Source organism: Hyperoodon ampullatus, assembly GCF_949752795.1.
Source record: "Hyperoodon ampullatus genome assembly, chromosome: 18".
Lineage (NCBI taxonomy): Eukaryota > Metazoa > Chordata > Mammalia > Artiodactyla > Ziphiidae > Hyperoodon > Hyperoodon ampullatus.
The window spans coordinates 1,515,793-1,530,860 of NC_136931.1; the positions used below are offsets into that span (position 1 = coordinate 1,515,793).

The 15,068-nt window shown below is 63.6% G+C and overlaps 1 protein-coding gene across 1 annotated transcript in view; it reads right to left on the reverse strand.

Annotated features, from left to right (window-relative positions):
• ZFPM1 (zinc finger protein, FOG family member 1) overlaps nucleotides 1-15,068 on the reverse strand; it is a gene marked incomplete at its 5' end in the record, with an annotated part of 69,435 nt that overhangs the window by 12,500 nt on the left and 41,867 nt on the right. The window contains one exon of the mRNA XM_079723160.1: nucleotides 5,487-5,620. Coding sequence (XP_079579286.1) covers nucleotides 5,487-5,620 — 134 coding nt within the window. The remainder of the gene's footprint in view (nucleotides 1-5,486; nucleotides 5,621-15,068) is intronic.

The window sequence follows — 15,068 nt, forward strand, 5'->3', positions numbered from 1 at the left end:
CCAATCCATCCACCCTTCCAACCACCCTCTACCTGTCTATCCACCATGCATTTATCCATCCACACATCCACTCACCCATCTGTCCATCCATCCGCCATCCATGTATCCATCCACTCGCCCACCCATCCACCCACCCGCCCATGCACCATGTACCTGTCCATCCACCCACCATTTTTCCATCCAACATCTACTCACTCACCCCTCCAACAACCATCCACCCGTCATCCACCACACCTGTCCATCCACATACACCCTTCCAACCACCCTCTACCTGTCCATCCACCGTCCATTATCCATTCAACCGATCCTCCACAACCATCCATCTACCATCCCCTGCAATCCACCTTCCACCCATCCATTTACCATCCATCCACCATTCACCCATCCTTCCACCTTCTAATTGTCCATCAACCATCCACCTTCTACTCAACCATCCATCTACCTGTCCCCACCCACCCATCCACCATCCACCTGTCCATCCAACCATCTATCCTCCATCTACCATTCACCCATCCATCCATCTTCCACCTTGTACCCATCTATCTACCATCTTCCTGTCCACACATCCATCTACCCGTCCATCCACCATCACTCATGTATCCACCATCTTCCCGTCCATCCACACACCAACCTATCCATCCACTCGTCCATTCACCTCCATTTATCCATCCACACATCCACATTTATCCATCCACACACGCACCATCCAGTCACCAATCCATCTACCCCTCCACATACAATCCATTTATCCATCTATACATCCACCCACCACCCATCCTGAACATTTCTTCTGCATCTGAGTACAAGTTTTAGAACTGCTGTGCCTCCAAGCCCTGGGTTTCTGTGGTGGAACCACAGCTGGATCCTGGGGGACCTTGAGGTCCCACAGCAAGTTGGTGCCAGAACCAATTCTCAACTCCTGGCAGGCTCTGCGTGCTGTGTCCTTTCTGGGGTACCACCCCCGACACCCAGTGTGTGCAGGGACTGTGAGGGGAGACTCCTTGCCTCCCCTCTGGCCTGCAAGCAGCCTGGGCCTGAGGAGACCAGTGGGAAAGGGTTGCCACACCCCAGCGTCACCCCTCTCCAAACAGCGAAGACAAACTGCCTGGCGGGTGACAGGACGATCAGGGGCGGGAGGTACACAGGGGAGAGAACAGGGCCCATCAGCCGAGCTCGATAAGGGGCCTGCTGAAATGTTAGCGAAAATATTTAGACAATAAATGAAGTATCGGAAAGGCACGCATATCTTTAAGAAATCAATCATCTTGTACGTGTGTCTGGACACTCGGCGCCAAGGCGGAGATAGTGCCTGCTGGGGAGATAAGGGTTAATCAAGGATTTAATTCTGCAGGAGATAAAGCTGCAGGGAAGAGCAGGCAGCTCCTTCCTCCCTGGGCCCCTCTGCAGAGCCTCAGAGGCCGGCTTCTCTGGCGCACTCCCTGGATTATCTCTCCTCCTGGAGAGGGTTTCCAACCTCACGCCAAGTCTTCCCCAGGCTGACCTGCGCCCTGGGCCCGAGGAGGTGGGCCTGGGGGTGTGGTGGGGATCCCAGGGCTGGTGCGGGCATCTCCAGCGCCCCCAATCCCCATCCTGCAGGGGTCTCTGTGGTTAGGAAAATAGTGATTTCCCCTCTGCTATTTGGTCCTGGTGACTTTGGCAAGTTACCTAACCTCTTGGAGCCTCAGTTTCCTCATCTGGGAAATGGGAACAGCAGTACCCGCCTCATGGGGGGTGGAGAAAACGAGGGGCCGAGTATAAGGATGGGCGCACAGCAGTGTGTCTGGAACATGCACTTGGAACTGTCCATCTTGGAAGGGGTTGACTGTCCCCAAGGAGGGAGGAGAGGAGAGAGGCGCAGGCCCTGCTCAGGACACACTGAGCTTCCCAGTCCCCAGCCATCCCGCCTTTGTCCCATCACTGCTTACGGCTATTGTCTGAGAGTTCAGACATGAGAGTCACGGCGCTCCTCTTAACTGCCCCCAACGGCCTGCCCTCTCTTCTCAAGAGTCAACTGCTGCTTGTACACCTCCAGTGACGGGGAGCTCACTGCCTATAGGGACTGCTGTAAATACCACAGCCTTGGTCACGCAGTGGAGCCAAAATGTGGCTCCTTCCAAGGAGCTGAAATCCACACTGGAGCTCCCATTGCTTCCTCCCTGCTTGGGGCCACGGGGCAAGAGGGTCATCCCTCCCGCAGGGCTGCTGGCCATGCTGCCTGCCAAGCCACGCCCTGTGGTAAGCACTACGTGTGGATCACTGCGTTGAACCCGCCCGGCTGCCCTGGGAGGCCACCACATCACAGAGGAGCTGCTGCCCTGCCCACCCTCTCCTCTGCAGGGAGGTTGCAGGGTCCGCAGGCTCGGGCCTCAAGGACCCTTCAGGGCTCCCCTGTGTCCCCCACTGAGGTCCCAAAGGCTGAGGAGACAGACAGAAGCTCAGAGAAGTGGGGACCTGCCTGGGGGCACACGGCAAAATGGCCACAGGGTAAGAGACCCCAGGACCTGGACCCTGTGCCATGGGGATGGCCTGGCCTTGAAAGTGGGGGCCCTCGGTCCTGGGCCGCCCCCCACCCCCTCGCTGAGTGGCCTGGGTGAGCACCGCCCCTCTGAACCTGGCCACTCAGCTGGGAGGGGCGGCGTGGGCAGCCCAGGGGCCTCAGCTGAGACGTCTCCAATCTCCCGAGGCCCAGGCCCCAGCTCTGAGGTTCTGAGGCAGCGTGACCCACAGCCCAGGCTTCACTGCACACGGGAGTGGGTGGGGGCTGTGAGCAGCAGTCCGAGGGTTGCAGCTGGGAATCCTGCCCATGGCTCTCTACCAGCCCTGCTGCAGGCCAAGTTCCTGGGGCCCTGGTTTCCTTGGCAGAGAGACCGGGGCTCTGCCGGGTTGGAGCTCATCAGAGCTGTTAAGGCAGCATTTGGCCTCCAGGCGCAGGGCTGGGGGGAAGCCCCGCCACTGCCACTGAAGGCCCATCAGAGGCCCACGAGGCCCAGCATCACAGGGCACCTGCCAGCTGTGTGTACCCTGGATCCAGCCACACCTGAATGCCACGTTAGGAATCAGAAGGGCCCAGGCCATGGCTGTGCCTGCACATTTGGGGCACCTGAGCCTGGGCTTGAGGGGACCAACCCAGGTGCTGCCCGGCCTCCCAGGCAAGCGTCACCATGGCTAGGAGGTGCTTCCTGAACTCTCATCAAGCACAGGCCCCTCCCCATTCCCACACCGCATGTGCCCATTCCACTGCCCCACACTTGCTTCCCATACATCAACACCCTTTCTTAACCGAAACGTATTTCAAAATGAGCATTTGTACCCTTTGCAAGAGGACGCCACACCGACGTGCCAAAAACTGAGAGCAGCTCAGCAGCAGCCCTGAGACAAATGATAGCCCAGTGGTCATTAGCACGCGCTAGAGACGCTCAGGCAGCGCCCTCTTCCTGTCGTCCAGGGGCCCACAGGCACGGAAATGCAACGAATATCTCACCCTTGGTTGCAGCTGCCCCCAAGTATACAGAAAACCACCTCGCCCACCACCAGGGGTGGCTCCACCCGTGAAGCCCAGTGCCGGGGGCAGTCCCTGCCTGCTTCCCCAGCCACAGGCCACAGGCCAGGTGCAGTTCCACCACTTGGTTCCTTACTGCTTCCTTCCCTTGAAAGCCCTTCTCTTTCTCTGCCTCGCCAACTTCTACTCATTCATTAAGTGCCTGCTGAAAGAACCCCTCCTCCAGGCAGCCCTCCCTGTGTCACCCTGAGGTCACAGGCCCCGCACATCACCTCCTCCAGGCAGCCCTCCCTGTGTCACCCCGAGGTCCCATAGGATCCGCATCACCTCCTCCAGGCAGCCCTCCCTGTGTCACCCCGAGGTCCCACAGGCCCCCGCATCACCTCCTCCAGGCAGCCCTCCCTGTGTCACCCCGAGGTCCCACAGGCCCCGCGCATCACCTCCTCCAGGCAGCCCTCCCTGTGTCACCCCGAGGTTCCACAGGCCCCGCATCACCTCCTCCAGGCAGCCCTCCCTGTGTCACCCCGAGGTCCCATAGGCCCCCGCATCACCTCCTCCAGGCAGCCCTCCCTGTGTCACCCCGAGGTCCCACAGGCCCCGCATCACCGCCTCCAGGCAGCCCTCCCTGTGTCACCCCGAGGTCCCGTAGGATCTGCATCACCTCCTCCAGGCAGCCCTCCCCGTGTCACCCCAAGGTCCCACAGGCCCCGTGCATCACCTCCTCCAGGCAGCCCTCCCTGTGTCACCCCGAGGTTCCGTAGGCCCTGCATCACCGCCTCCAGGCAGCCCTCCCTGTGTCACCCGGAGGTCCCACAGGCCCCGCACATCACCTCCTCCAGGCAGCCCTCTCTGTGTCATCCCGAGGTTCCACAGGCTCCGTGCATCACCTCCTCCAGGCAGCCCTCCCTGTGTCACCCCGAGGTTCTGTAGGCCCCGCATCACCTCCTCCAGGCAGCCCTCCGTGTCACCCCGAGGTCCCGTAGGATCTGCATCACCTCCTCCATGCAGCCCTCCCCGTGTCACCCCAAGGTCCCACAGGCCCCGCGCATCACCTCCTCCAGGCAGCCCTCCCTGTGTCACCCCGAGGTCCCACAGGCCCCGCGCATCACCTCCTCCAGGCAGCCCTCCCTGTGTCACCCTGAGGTTCCATAGGCCCCGCATCACCTCCTCCAGGCAGCCCTCCCTGTGTCACCCCGAGGTCCCACAGGCCCCGCGCATCACCTCCTCCAGGCAGCCCTCCCTGTGTCACCCTGAGGTTCCATAGGCCCCGCATCACCTCCTCCAGGCAGCCCTCCCTGTGTCACCCCGAGGTCCCACAGGCCCCGCGCATCACCTCCTCCAGGCAGCCCTCCCTGTGTCACCCCGAGGTTCCATAGGCCCCGCATCACCGCCTCCAGGCAGCCCTCCCTGTGTCACCCCGAGGTCCCACAGGCCCCGCATCACCTCCTCCAGGCAGCCCTCTCTGTGTCATCCCGAGGTCCCACAGGCCCCGCGCATCACCTCCTCCAGGCAGCCCTCTCTGTGTCATCCCGAGGTCCCACAGGCCCCGCGCATCACCTCCTCCAGGCAGCCCTCTCTGTGTCATCCCGAGGTCCCACAGGCCCCACATCACCTCCTCCAGGCAGCCCTCTCTGTGTCATCCCGAGGTCCCACAGGCCCCGCGCATCACCTCCTCCAGGCAGCCCTCTCTGTGTCATCCCGAGGTCCCACAGGCCCCGCATCACCTCCTCCAGGCAGCCCTGTGTCATCCCGAGGTCCCACAGGCCCCGCGCATCACCTCCTCCAGGCAGCCCTCCCTGTGCTCCCAGGCAGTTAACTCCTCCCTGCTCCCAACACCTCGTGGCTGCATCTCCTGACACGTTTCACGTGGAGTGGCAGTTGCTCCTGCACGGGAGTCTAGCCCGGGCCTGGCTCAGGGGGCTGAAGAGGCCTGTGCTCTGGGCCAGACACTGTCCTGGCCACTGCGGCTGGGGTCAGGGCTCCTTACCGGTTCCACCTGCCCGGGAGACGAGGTTCTGGCCTGGATGCTCCCATGGAATGGGCCCCAGGACAGGCCCTCGGCGAGGCTGCACCGAGCCCGCACGCACCTCTGTCCGTCCTGCAGCAGCAGCTTCAGCTCATCTGCGGGGAGAGATGTCAGAGGTGTGAGGAGGTCCAGGTCCGAGGTCTAGTCCGTCCTGTGGCACCCGCCCCCCCAGGAGCAGTTGGCGGGCTGAGGGCAGAAGCGGGAGGGTGGCCCTGGCCCAGGTTACGGGGATGGTGGCTGGTGCCGGGTCCTGGGGGCCAGGCCAGCCCCTGCAGTGAGACCTGTGCTGGGGGATGGCAGGCTGCAGAGATAGGACAGCGGGGGCGCCTGCAGCTGCATCTGAGCAGGTGGGCGCACCGCTCGGCGGGACCTTGGCTGCTGCGTTGGGACACGTGTGCCTTGCACAGCTTAGGACGCACACACGGAGCCGGGTCACCCCTACTGCCTTACATGGGGGCAGGCACAGAGGTGAGGATGATGATGCCGATGAGACCACCTCCCGTCCGCTCCACACGGTCCTCCCAGCCCCTTCCCATCAGCTTGAGCCCCAGAACCTGCAGAGCACGCCTGTGTGGGCAGCTATGAACTGCTGGGCCTTGGCTCCTGTCTCTGAGACAGGGACCCCGCACCTCCCACCCCCTGTGGTTGGGGTGAGGACTGAGCAAGGCAATCCTCTTAGCATCTCAGCACAGGGCCCGGCGGGGGGAGCCAGGCCTGGAGCCAAGTGTTCCTCCCCTCCCCCACCCACTGCCGGCCGAGGCCCTCGGCACAGCCGGACTGCGCTCGGGTAGCGCCCGCATCGCTCCCCGCAGGACCCCCGCCTGCCCTCTGGAAAGGTCTGGACCCAACTCCTGCCAAGGCCCTTGGTCGGCGGCTGCCTGTCCGAGTGGCCTATCACCGGCTGAGGGCCTAAGGCTCTCCGGCCACGGCCACCTGTGCTGTGATCAGGGCCAAGCTCCCGGACTCCGCCAGCTTGCGTGGCCCAGGCTGTGGCTCCTGTGTCAGCTAGGGGAGTGGCACCTGCGGCCGGCCACCGGCAGGATTGGGTTCCGTTGACGTGGACAGACCAGCCTCTGCCAGGAGCCCCGCCACAGTCCTCCTCACGGGGAGGGAGCTTGGGGTCGCACAGGGTCTGCAGGTGGGCTCCCAGGTTCAGCCCGGCCTCAGCGCATGACCCACGTGACCTTGTGGGGTGGGCTGGATGGTGGCCCGCAACCTGGGAATGTTCCCTTGTTTGGAAAAAGGGTCTTTGCAGGTGTGACTGAGATCGGATCTCAAGGTGAGACCATCGGATTACCCGGTAGGCCCTACAGCCAATGACAAACGTCCTCATAAGAGACACACAGAAAAAAAGAGGCACAGGAAGAGGTCCCCTTGAAGACGGGGCGGGGACTGGTGGGACACAGCTGGGGGGACACTGCATCTGGAGCCTCTGAGGGAATGCGGCCCTGCCCGCGCCTTGATTCGGGACTTCTGGCTCCAGAGCTGTGAGAGGGTATTTTTCTGATGTTTCAAGGCACCAAGGCTGTGTGAATTTGCCCGGGCCGCCCTGGGAGACGCACACCTGGCACGTCACCTGCCATCTCGAGCCTTAGTGTCCTCACAGCCGAGGGGATGATGGTGGCCATGCCCTCACAGGGCCGTCTCTCCCCAGGCCACGCACCCTCTGCCCAGGAAGGTGGGGCCGCCTTGTGCCTCGGGTGCCACCTGGGCTGCCTGGGCCCACAGAGGCCTCACGTGGCCTGGCCTGGGCCCCGAGCAAGCACTGCTGCATTGGCCCCGCTTCCTGGATCCCCGATCGGGCGGGCTGTGGCCTTAATGGGCCCGATTATCAGATAACTGCCAGCCTAATGGCACAGATAACGTGTAAATACACCAGGAGGCCCGGCTACAATGTTCTAACTGGGTCCTTGTCTTCCCCAGGGCAGATAAGATGGCAGGGGACCAGGACGTGGCCAGGAGGCGGCGCCCTTTATCGGCCCCGCGGCAAGGGGGACAGAGGCCGGCCATGTCACTCTGCAGCCCGCCCACAAGGGGCCGTGTCCTCTACCTGTGCACCCAGGATGCCAGGGTCCCAGCCAGGACTCTGCCCATGGCGCCCCCCGTCCCCTGGGCCTGCAGGGTGCCAGCCGGCATGAGGTCACCCGTTCCTGCCCAAATCGCCCTATGATGTCGGCCCTCTCCTGGTCCCCACCACCCCCAATACAGATGAGGAAACTCAGGCCCCGAGAGGCCACATAGCTGGCAGTGGGATGCCAGGATCTGGGCCGGGGCCGCTGCTGTCCTGGGTGTATCTGGGTCTGTGGTACCCCGCCCAGCTGGCCCCAGGGCATGGGCATGTGGGGAGAGGCTGTCTAAAGGCAAGTTTGCTGGGCACTCACTTGTCCATCTAAATGGTCTGGCCAGCCATCCGACGGGTCCACGCCCTCCTTCTGAGGCTGGCGGGGAGCCCACCGTGGGCTGAGCTGTGTACCACCTGCCCCCTCCGGACGGTGGGGTCAAGGCGGAATAATCCCGCTTCCCAACACCATGGCCGGTGCCCGTCCAGACAGCCAGACCTGCGCTAAGCCTCATGGGGTCGGCCCACACTTGGCCTTCCAGAGCAGGGAGGCCCACACCCTCTGTGGACTTCAGTTCTGCTGCCGGGGCCACAGGCGAGCCAGGGACAGTGACCACGACTCCCTCTGTTGCCGTCACATATTTTCCTTTCAGTGTCCAGGGCCTGGCTTGTCAGGCCCGGGCCCCCCAGTAGGAGACAGTGCCGTCCATCTGAGGCCGGCGCCCACCTTCCTGGGGGGAGGAGGAGCGGGGGATTCACTTCAGTCTTCCCCAGGGCGGGCCAAGTCCTACACAGACTCAGGGACACGGCGGGGTCGGAGGTGGCTGGCCCAGCTCACTCCGCGGGCGAGCGGGGACGGGGTGTCAGGACCCCAGTCTACCCCGGCTCGCTGCACCAGGGGGGTCCTGAGGCCCCTCTCTCAGGGCCCTGGCCCTAGCTCATCCCCAGTCCTGGTAGCCCCCCAGAGGAAGGCGCGGACCCAGTGAGCCCCTGCCCCCGCCCACGCTGCCCCACAGACAAACTGCCGCGGCCCCTAATCGCGCCCCAGGGCTGGCGGCCCCAGCTCCCAGATAACAGCGTGGCTGGTGCTTCCCGTGGCAGCTACTCCATCTCCTGGGTATCACGCACCACCAGAGGGAGGACGGCTCCTGATAAAGGCGGCCGTTCTGCACGACGGGGCAGAGCCCACCACTCGGGGCTTGCTGGGGGATGGCCGAGGCCCGGGAAAGGCAGGGAGGCCAGGGATCTGAGGGATGTGGGCTGAGGATCGGGCAGTGGTCGCCATTGGAAGCCCCCTCCCTGGTCCAGGGGAGGCCGTCCCTGAGAGGCTGGGCATTAGAAAGGGTACCCCATGTGGGTGGATGCAGGGCCATAGCAGATGCCTGGCTCCATGATGGGAACATGGCTGGATCTCAGCCCCGGCTCATTCAGTGCCCTTGTGCAGTGCACAACCTGTGCAACTGTCCATGGTGGCCCTGGTGATATTCAACATCCATCCACTCAGATAACCTATTTCCAGCTCCCAGTTCCTGCCCAACCCCTTGCACAGTCAAGCAGGTGTTAAAGCCCAGTTAGCACCTATCAGAGACCCTCTCCCAATGAGAAATAAAACTGTATGCCAAAGAACAGGGGTCAGGAGAGGCAAGGCCACCTACTCGCAGACTGGGTACCTGGTGAGGGCTCAGTTCAAGGTTGAGAGTGAATGAAAGTATGAATGAGTGAGGAAGGGGCTGGGGGCAGGAGATGCTGAGCTGGGGATGGGAGCTGGCTGGGAGAGCGACAGACAGGAAGACACAGCTATTTTTAAACAGCCTCTGAAAGAGCTGGAGGATCTAGACAGTGGTGGCCAGTGGTCAGCTCCCAACCACACTGACAGGAAACTTGGGGCCCAGGGAGGCCCAGGAGTGCTCAAGCCACACTGTGAGCCCAGGCCGGAGGTGGGGCCAGAACCCAGTCTCTGGACTCACAAAACCCCACGCGGGTACCTGGGGCAGAGCTGAGGGAGGCATGGCCTCTGCCCTCAGGGCTCCCAGGAAACATGGGTGGCGGCAGCTCCAATGGTGGGCCAGTCCGAGTGGGCTTCCAGGGGGAGATGTCCTCTGCCCTGGCAGCCTCCTGTGACCCATGTCTCTTGTTTCCTCCTCCCAGCTCCAGAGCGGGGCACAGAGGACTCCAGCTCCGGTGAGGTCCTGGCCGAGTCCTCCCTGACCTCTGTAGCATGGCCTCCGTCCCCACAGCTGGAGAGCAGGGGTGATGCCATTTGCCCCGGGAACTCCCAGTCCTAACACAATTCCTGGCTTCTGTTTATAGAGCCTTAGTCAAGCTCTTGGCAAAATTCACAGGGATTCCTCCCAGCTGTGCGGAAGTTATTCCCCCCAGCCGTGCGGAAGTTATTCCCCCCGGCGTACAGAGGGAGAGACTGAGGCTCAGAGAGGTTAAGCAACTGGCCCAAGGTACACAGCTGGCAGGTAGGATTTGAACCAGAGCCCCAGCATGCTCATGGCCAGGGCCTTGACACCCTTTTCTGGGTCTTTCTAGTCACAGGCAGGAGGCGACAGAGAAGAGGGCGGGGAGAGGCTGCTGCAGGGGAGGGGAGGGGTGGCAGGCGGGCCCCCGCTCTCCCGTCGCAGGGCTGACTCTCCCGGCTCTGCCCTCACTTTCCCCATCCGCAGCCTGGTCTCCTCTGGAGGAGGGGGCAAGCCCTGCGCTGCCTGGGCGGACCTCCCCACGGGGGTCGGGCCATCACTACAGGCACAGCGTCGGGACAAAGCCAAATGTATTCTGTCATACAACCCCACACACGTTATTTCCAGAGCAAATATGCCGCGCTGGGATTCAATTTCACCCCCAAGCATCTGTGAGGATCCAGATGAGAAAATTCAGCCTTTGCCTATTTATGTGATTTAAACACCTGTTTAGGTCTTAAAACCCTTCGATGGCGTCCTGAGGGGCCAGGGGAAGGAGGCAGGACTGGGCATCGCCGCCCCAGGCCAGGCTCAGGACCCCATCCTGGGAGCCCAGCAGATGGGGTGGCGGCTGGGAGACATGGGGTCTGCAGTCAACAAGCGGGCTGAGTCCTGCCTCTGCCCGGCTCTCCCTGGCTCTCCCTGAGCCTCGGTTCACCTGCTGGGCTGGCGGCTGGAGAGTCGAGACAGCCTGTCGGTCGGCGCGGCTGGCCCCGCGCTTCCTCTCCCCCGGCGCCCGGGTGTCCCGAGGCCTACGGCCCCGCCACGGCTGCACGGAGCTGCCCTCAGACTTGGCTCTGCCCTACGCCCTGCAGCCCTTAGCGCCCTCCTTCAGTAACAGCCAGAGAGCTCGAGAGACCTGCTCCAGGCTGTGCAGCAAGGGCTGCAGTCACCCCACCAGACCTGAGCTCCTTTCTGACAGAGAATCTAGGGCTCCAACCCGGACCATCTGGCTCCCACCAAGCCCAGCCACCCTAGGCCCCAGGTTCACCGAGCCATGGCCCCGCGGGCGGGCTGGCAGCGCTGACCGGGTAGCCCTGCTGTTTGCAGGAGTGTTGGTGAGCTCAGGGAGGCCGCCTGCGCCCTGCTGGCTGGCCCCTCCTTCCAGGGGCCAGGCTCTGTGCTAATGGCCATTGGCCTCCAGGGTACAAAGGCCAGCCGCCTGGCAGCCCCCGCCCTGGACAGTGGGCTCTGGGATCGGCGTGTGGGCGCCCACCCTGGGGTCACTGCCAGCACCCACTTATCTAATCGGCCTCATCGATCCCGCCCGGCCCCACCCTGCGGCTCCCTGGGGCCAGCTGGCCCTGGCTTTGTCGGGAGTGGCCCTATCTCAGGATCACGCTGTTTGCCTTTGATAAAAGTCACAAAAAAGGGAGAGAAAAGGAGAGAGGGAGAGAAAACCCCAGGGGTGAGCAGGCCCCGCCCCGGCAGGGTTCTAGAAGTCTCCAAGGGCCTGGGCCCAGAGCAGGGCGGGCTGGGAGGCTGTGGGCCCCAAGGGGTTCCACCAACGTGGAACCAGGCCCAGGGAGGGCGAGCACCTCACTCAAGGTCACGCAGCAGACCAGGCAGCGGGGTCAGTGGGGGTCTGCGGGGCGGGGCGAGCCGCCTCGCTGTCCCCTTGGCCTGCTTACTCGTATGCTGGCTCAGCCCCTCCCACTGCAGATGCAGCTCACCGGGCCCCCCACGGTCCGGAACCGAGGGTGGTGGGCCCTGCCCATGGTCACCAGCTCTCAAGTCCAGCCGTTTTCCTGCCCCCAACTTGACCCTCCTGACTGGGTGGCAGCTGAGGCCCTAGGAGGACAGAGAGATAAGGGGACAGCGGGTGGAGGTGGTGTCTGTCCTGCAGCTCTCGGCAACAGGGCTGTCCCTGCCTTTCTGGGACTGAGATGCCTGGCGGGGGGAGGGAGCTCCTAGTAACCCAGCCGCCAGGGGATAAGGCCTGACCCCCGTCAGCCCCGAGGCTCCAGGACCTGGGTCAGTACCAGGGCGTGTCCCTTCCTGCCCATGGCTTCCTCTTGTGTGAAGTGGGGGATGAGAGTGCCCACCTCCCAGGTCGTTGCAAGGTCACATGACACAACAGGTGCAGGGCCCGGCAGGGTGGGTGCTCAGTGACCACGGGAAGTTGGCAGGGGGCCGGCTGGGCTGAGCTGCAGTCCCTGCACAACCCTGGCCAGGCTCTCAGCCCCTCTGGGCCTGGGGGGACCCATCCCCAAAACAGACGACACCAGTGGCTGCTCTCAGCAGTGACGGGGCTTCCTGCAGCCCAGGTGCGGTGCCGCGTGACCACCGTGCTCGCCTCCACGGCAAGTGCCGTGGCAGCGGGACACAGCTGCAGCCACCAGTAGCCGCCTGCCTGGTGTCCCAGCCCCGGTACGCTGTGGGGTTTGCTGCCCACGGCGGGGCAGAGCCCTAATCACATGGCTACACCGAACAGGGCTCCCGGGCAGGCACAGGAGACCACCTCCTGGGTGGTATGAGAGGTGAGAGCCCGACTATGTGGGGTGGGCACCACCGAGGCTGTGGGGGCCCGTCTGGACACTCAAGGCCCGGGGCTGCTCACCCTCCTTTCTGCTCTGTGGTCATGGAGCCTCTGGGCTGGGAGGGGAGGGTTGGTCTCCGTGGATAACGAGGCCCTGCTCGCGTGTGACCCTCCCGTGACCCGGCGGGAGGGGGCAAATGGGGCCTGTAGAGAAGCGGCCAGCGGACAGCAGATTCCCATCAGCTCCTCGGAACAACCCCATTTCTGGGCTCCACCCTGTTGGCCCGTTTCTGATTCCTGTTTACAGATGGGGCAACAAGGCCCCGAGGACGGGGGACTGGGGACAGGCGAGGAGGGAGACCTGGGCCCTGGGGCATGGGGAGGGCTGTGGGACTGTGCATGGTGGGCAGCCAGCTGCTCTGCAGGAGGCCCGCACACCCGCCGGAGCTGTGCAGCTTCTCCCATCTGGGCTGGTTTCCCAGGCCCAGGCCGTGGCGAGACTCCCACCCTGGTTGCTGACAGGCTTTTCTCTGAGCTGTCCCGCCTTTCAGGGCAGGAAGAAGGCAGACAGGCCCATGCAGCCTGGGGCTCCAGGACCAGGAGACCCAGGGCCATGGGGCACTGGCCTGTCCCCTGGATCAGGCCACACTTGAATGCCACATCAGAAAATAAAAAGGGGTGGAGCTTGATCCTAACCCTGGGTGTCACCAGTGACCACGGCGCCTTTGGAAAGACTCAGGCTCTCATCTGTGACTCATGGGGACAAAGTGTCAAGGGAACATGGTTAAAAAAGCTTGGTGTAAAAATGGGTGCGGTCCGTTTCTTCTGCTCTCTTCTAGTTGAGGAAAGTAATTGGAGAGGCCAAGGGATTCTCTGAGGTCACATGGCCAGCAAGTAGCACAGGAGAGTGAAGCCCAGATCCCTCTGACCCCAAAGCCACTACCCCAGTGCAGGCGGTGTGCCCTCACGCACAGTAAATCTGGCACATCAAGGGGCCGGGTGCTCCGGACCCCAAGCACAATCCTATCCCCATTTCACAGGTGGCAGCAACAGAGCTGAGCGGGGCAGGAAACACTCCCGACGCCAGCCCTGCGCACAGGCCCGGCCCCAGGACCCCGACCGCACGGCAGGCAGCACAGCCTAGATGGAAGGCACAAGCTGACGTGCGCCCTCCAGGGAAGACGGGCCGCGGGAGCCGTGGGCGCACGTGAGCGCTGGCTCAGGAGCAAAGCCACTTGAGCGGCTAGTCCTCCAAGCGCTCTCCGGGGCTGGGAGAGGGTTTCCACCAGCCTGGGCATCCCCACAGAGCCCCTCGGAGGGCCCGGACCCTGGCAGGAGGGACCGGAATTGGGAGAGGAAGCTGAAGGGGCCGGGGAGCTATGAGTTGAGGGCGCACATGAAAATGGGAACTGGCTGTCGCAGGTTAAATACCAGATGTCACATATGGCCTGGGATCTCTGGCCTCGTGGGGGGAAGCGGACACCACGGCCGAGCCAGGCTCTGGTTCCCGCAGGGCCACGACCTGCTGGAGCCCAGCGCCGGCCGCTGCCCTCGGACAGTGAACACCTCTCCCTAAGATGCTGCCCCAGCCCGCGCCCGTCCTGTGGCCAAGCTCCCCACATCACTGTTGTGTTGTTTATGTTCCTGGGGGCCCGGCTCTGGAGCCGTGACCGTGACCAAGACGGATGGATGGACGCCCATTTCCCCGACGGGGAACGTCAGAGGAGAGGACGTTCCTGGGAGCTGCCCCCAGCGGCCCCTGGATGTCCCTGGTCCTACCGCTGCCTGGGGAAGTCTCACGCCTCTCCGCTGGCCCTGGTGCCCTCTGCCAGCACCCAGCCCCCTGAGTTCCGGGCCGGGCAGGCTGTGCAGAGCCTGAGCCTGCCTGGACGGGGTGGCCTTCTCATTCCAGGCCAGAGGTTTTCAAAGGGCTTCGAGCCCAGAACGTCCTTCCTAAGAAGTTGCCCACAGACCCTGCACTCACAGTGGCTGGTGGCAGGGGCTGGACTGGAGAGGGTTCCAGAGCTCAGCCCCGAGAGAGCCTCTCAAGGCCCTCCCTCGGGGTGGGACACACCTGCCCCCCACACCTGCTGCCCGTCAGCCTCCCCTCTCCTGACAGGCTCTGCCCGGTGGCTGCGTCACACGGGGCAGCCTGAGCGTGGGGTGGAGCCGGCAGGCAGGCGAGGTTCCTGGAGCTGACGGCAGAGGGGGCTGGCAGGGTGGCACTGCGGCCGGTCCAACGTGGGCCAATGGGCGCCAGGCACGGTGCCTGTCACAGGGCCCGGGCTGGGGAGGGCCCTCCGGGGGCACGCCCTGGCTGGACCTGTGTTCCCGAGTCCCCTCACGCGTGCACTGGGGGCGACGCCATCGGCTGCCAGCCCCTCCCCACCTCTGCCGGCTCGCTGTGCCCTGAGCTGCTACCACGTCCAGCACCATGGAGTCCACGTGTGTATTCTACTGACTCCCAGTCCCTCCGCTAGAATGTCAGCCCCTTGGGCCAGGGTCACTGTCAGCTGGCTGTGTCCTAAGAGCGCCTGGGC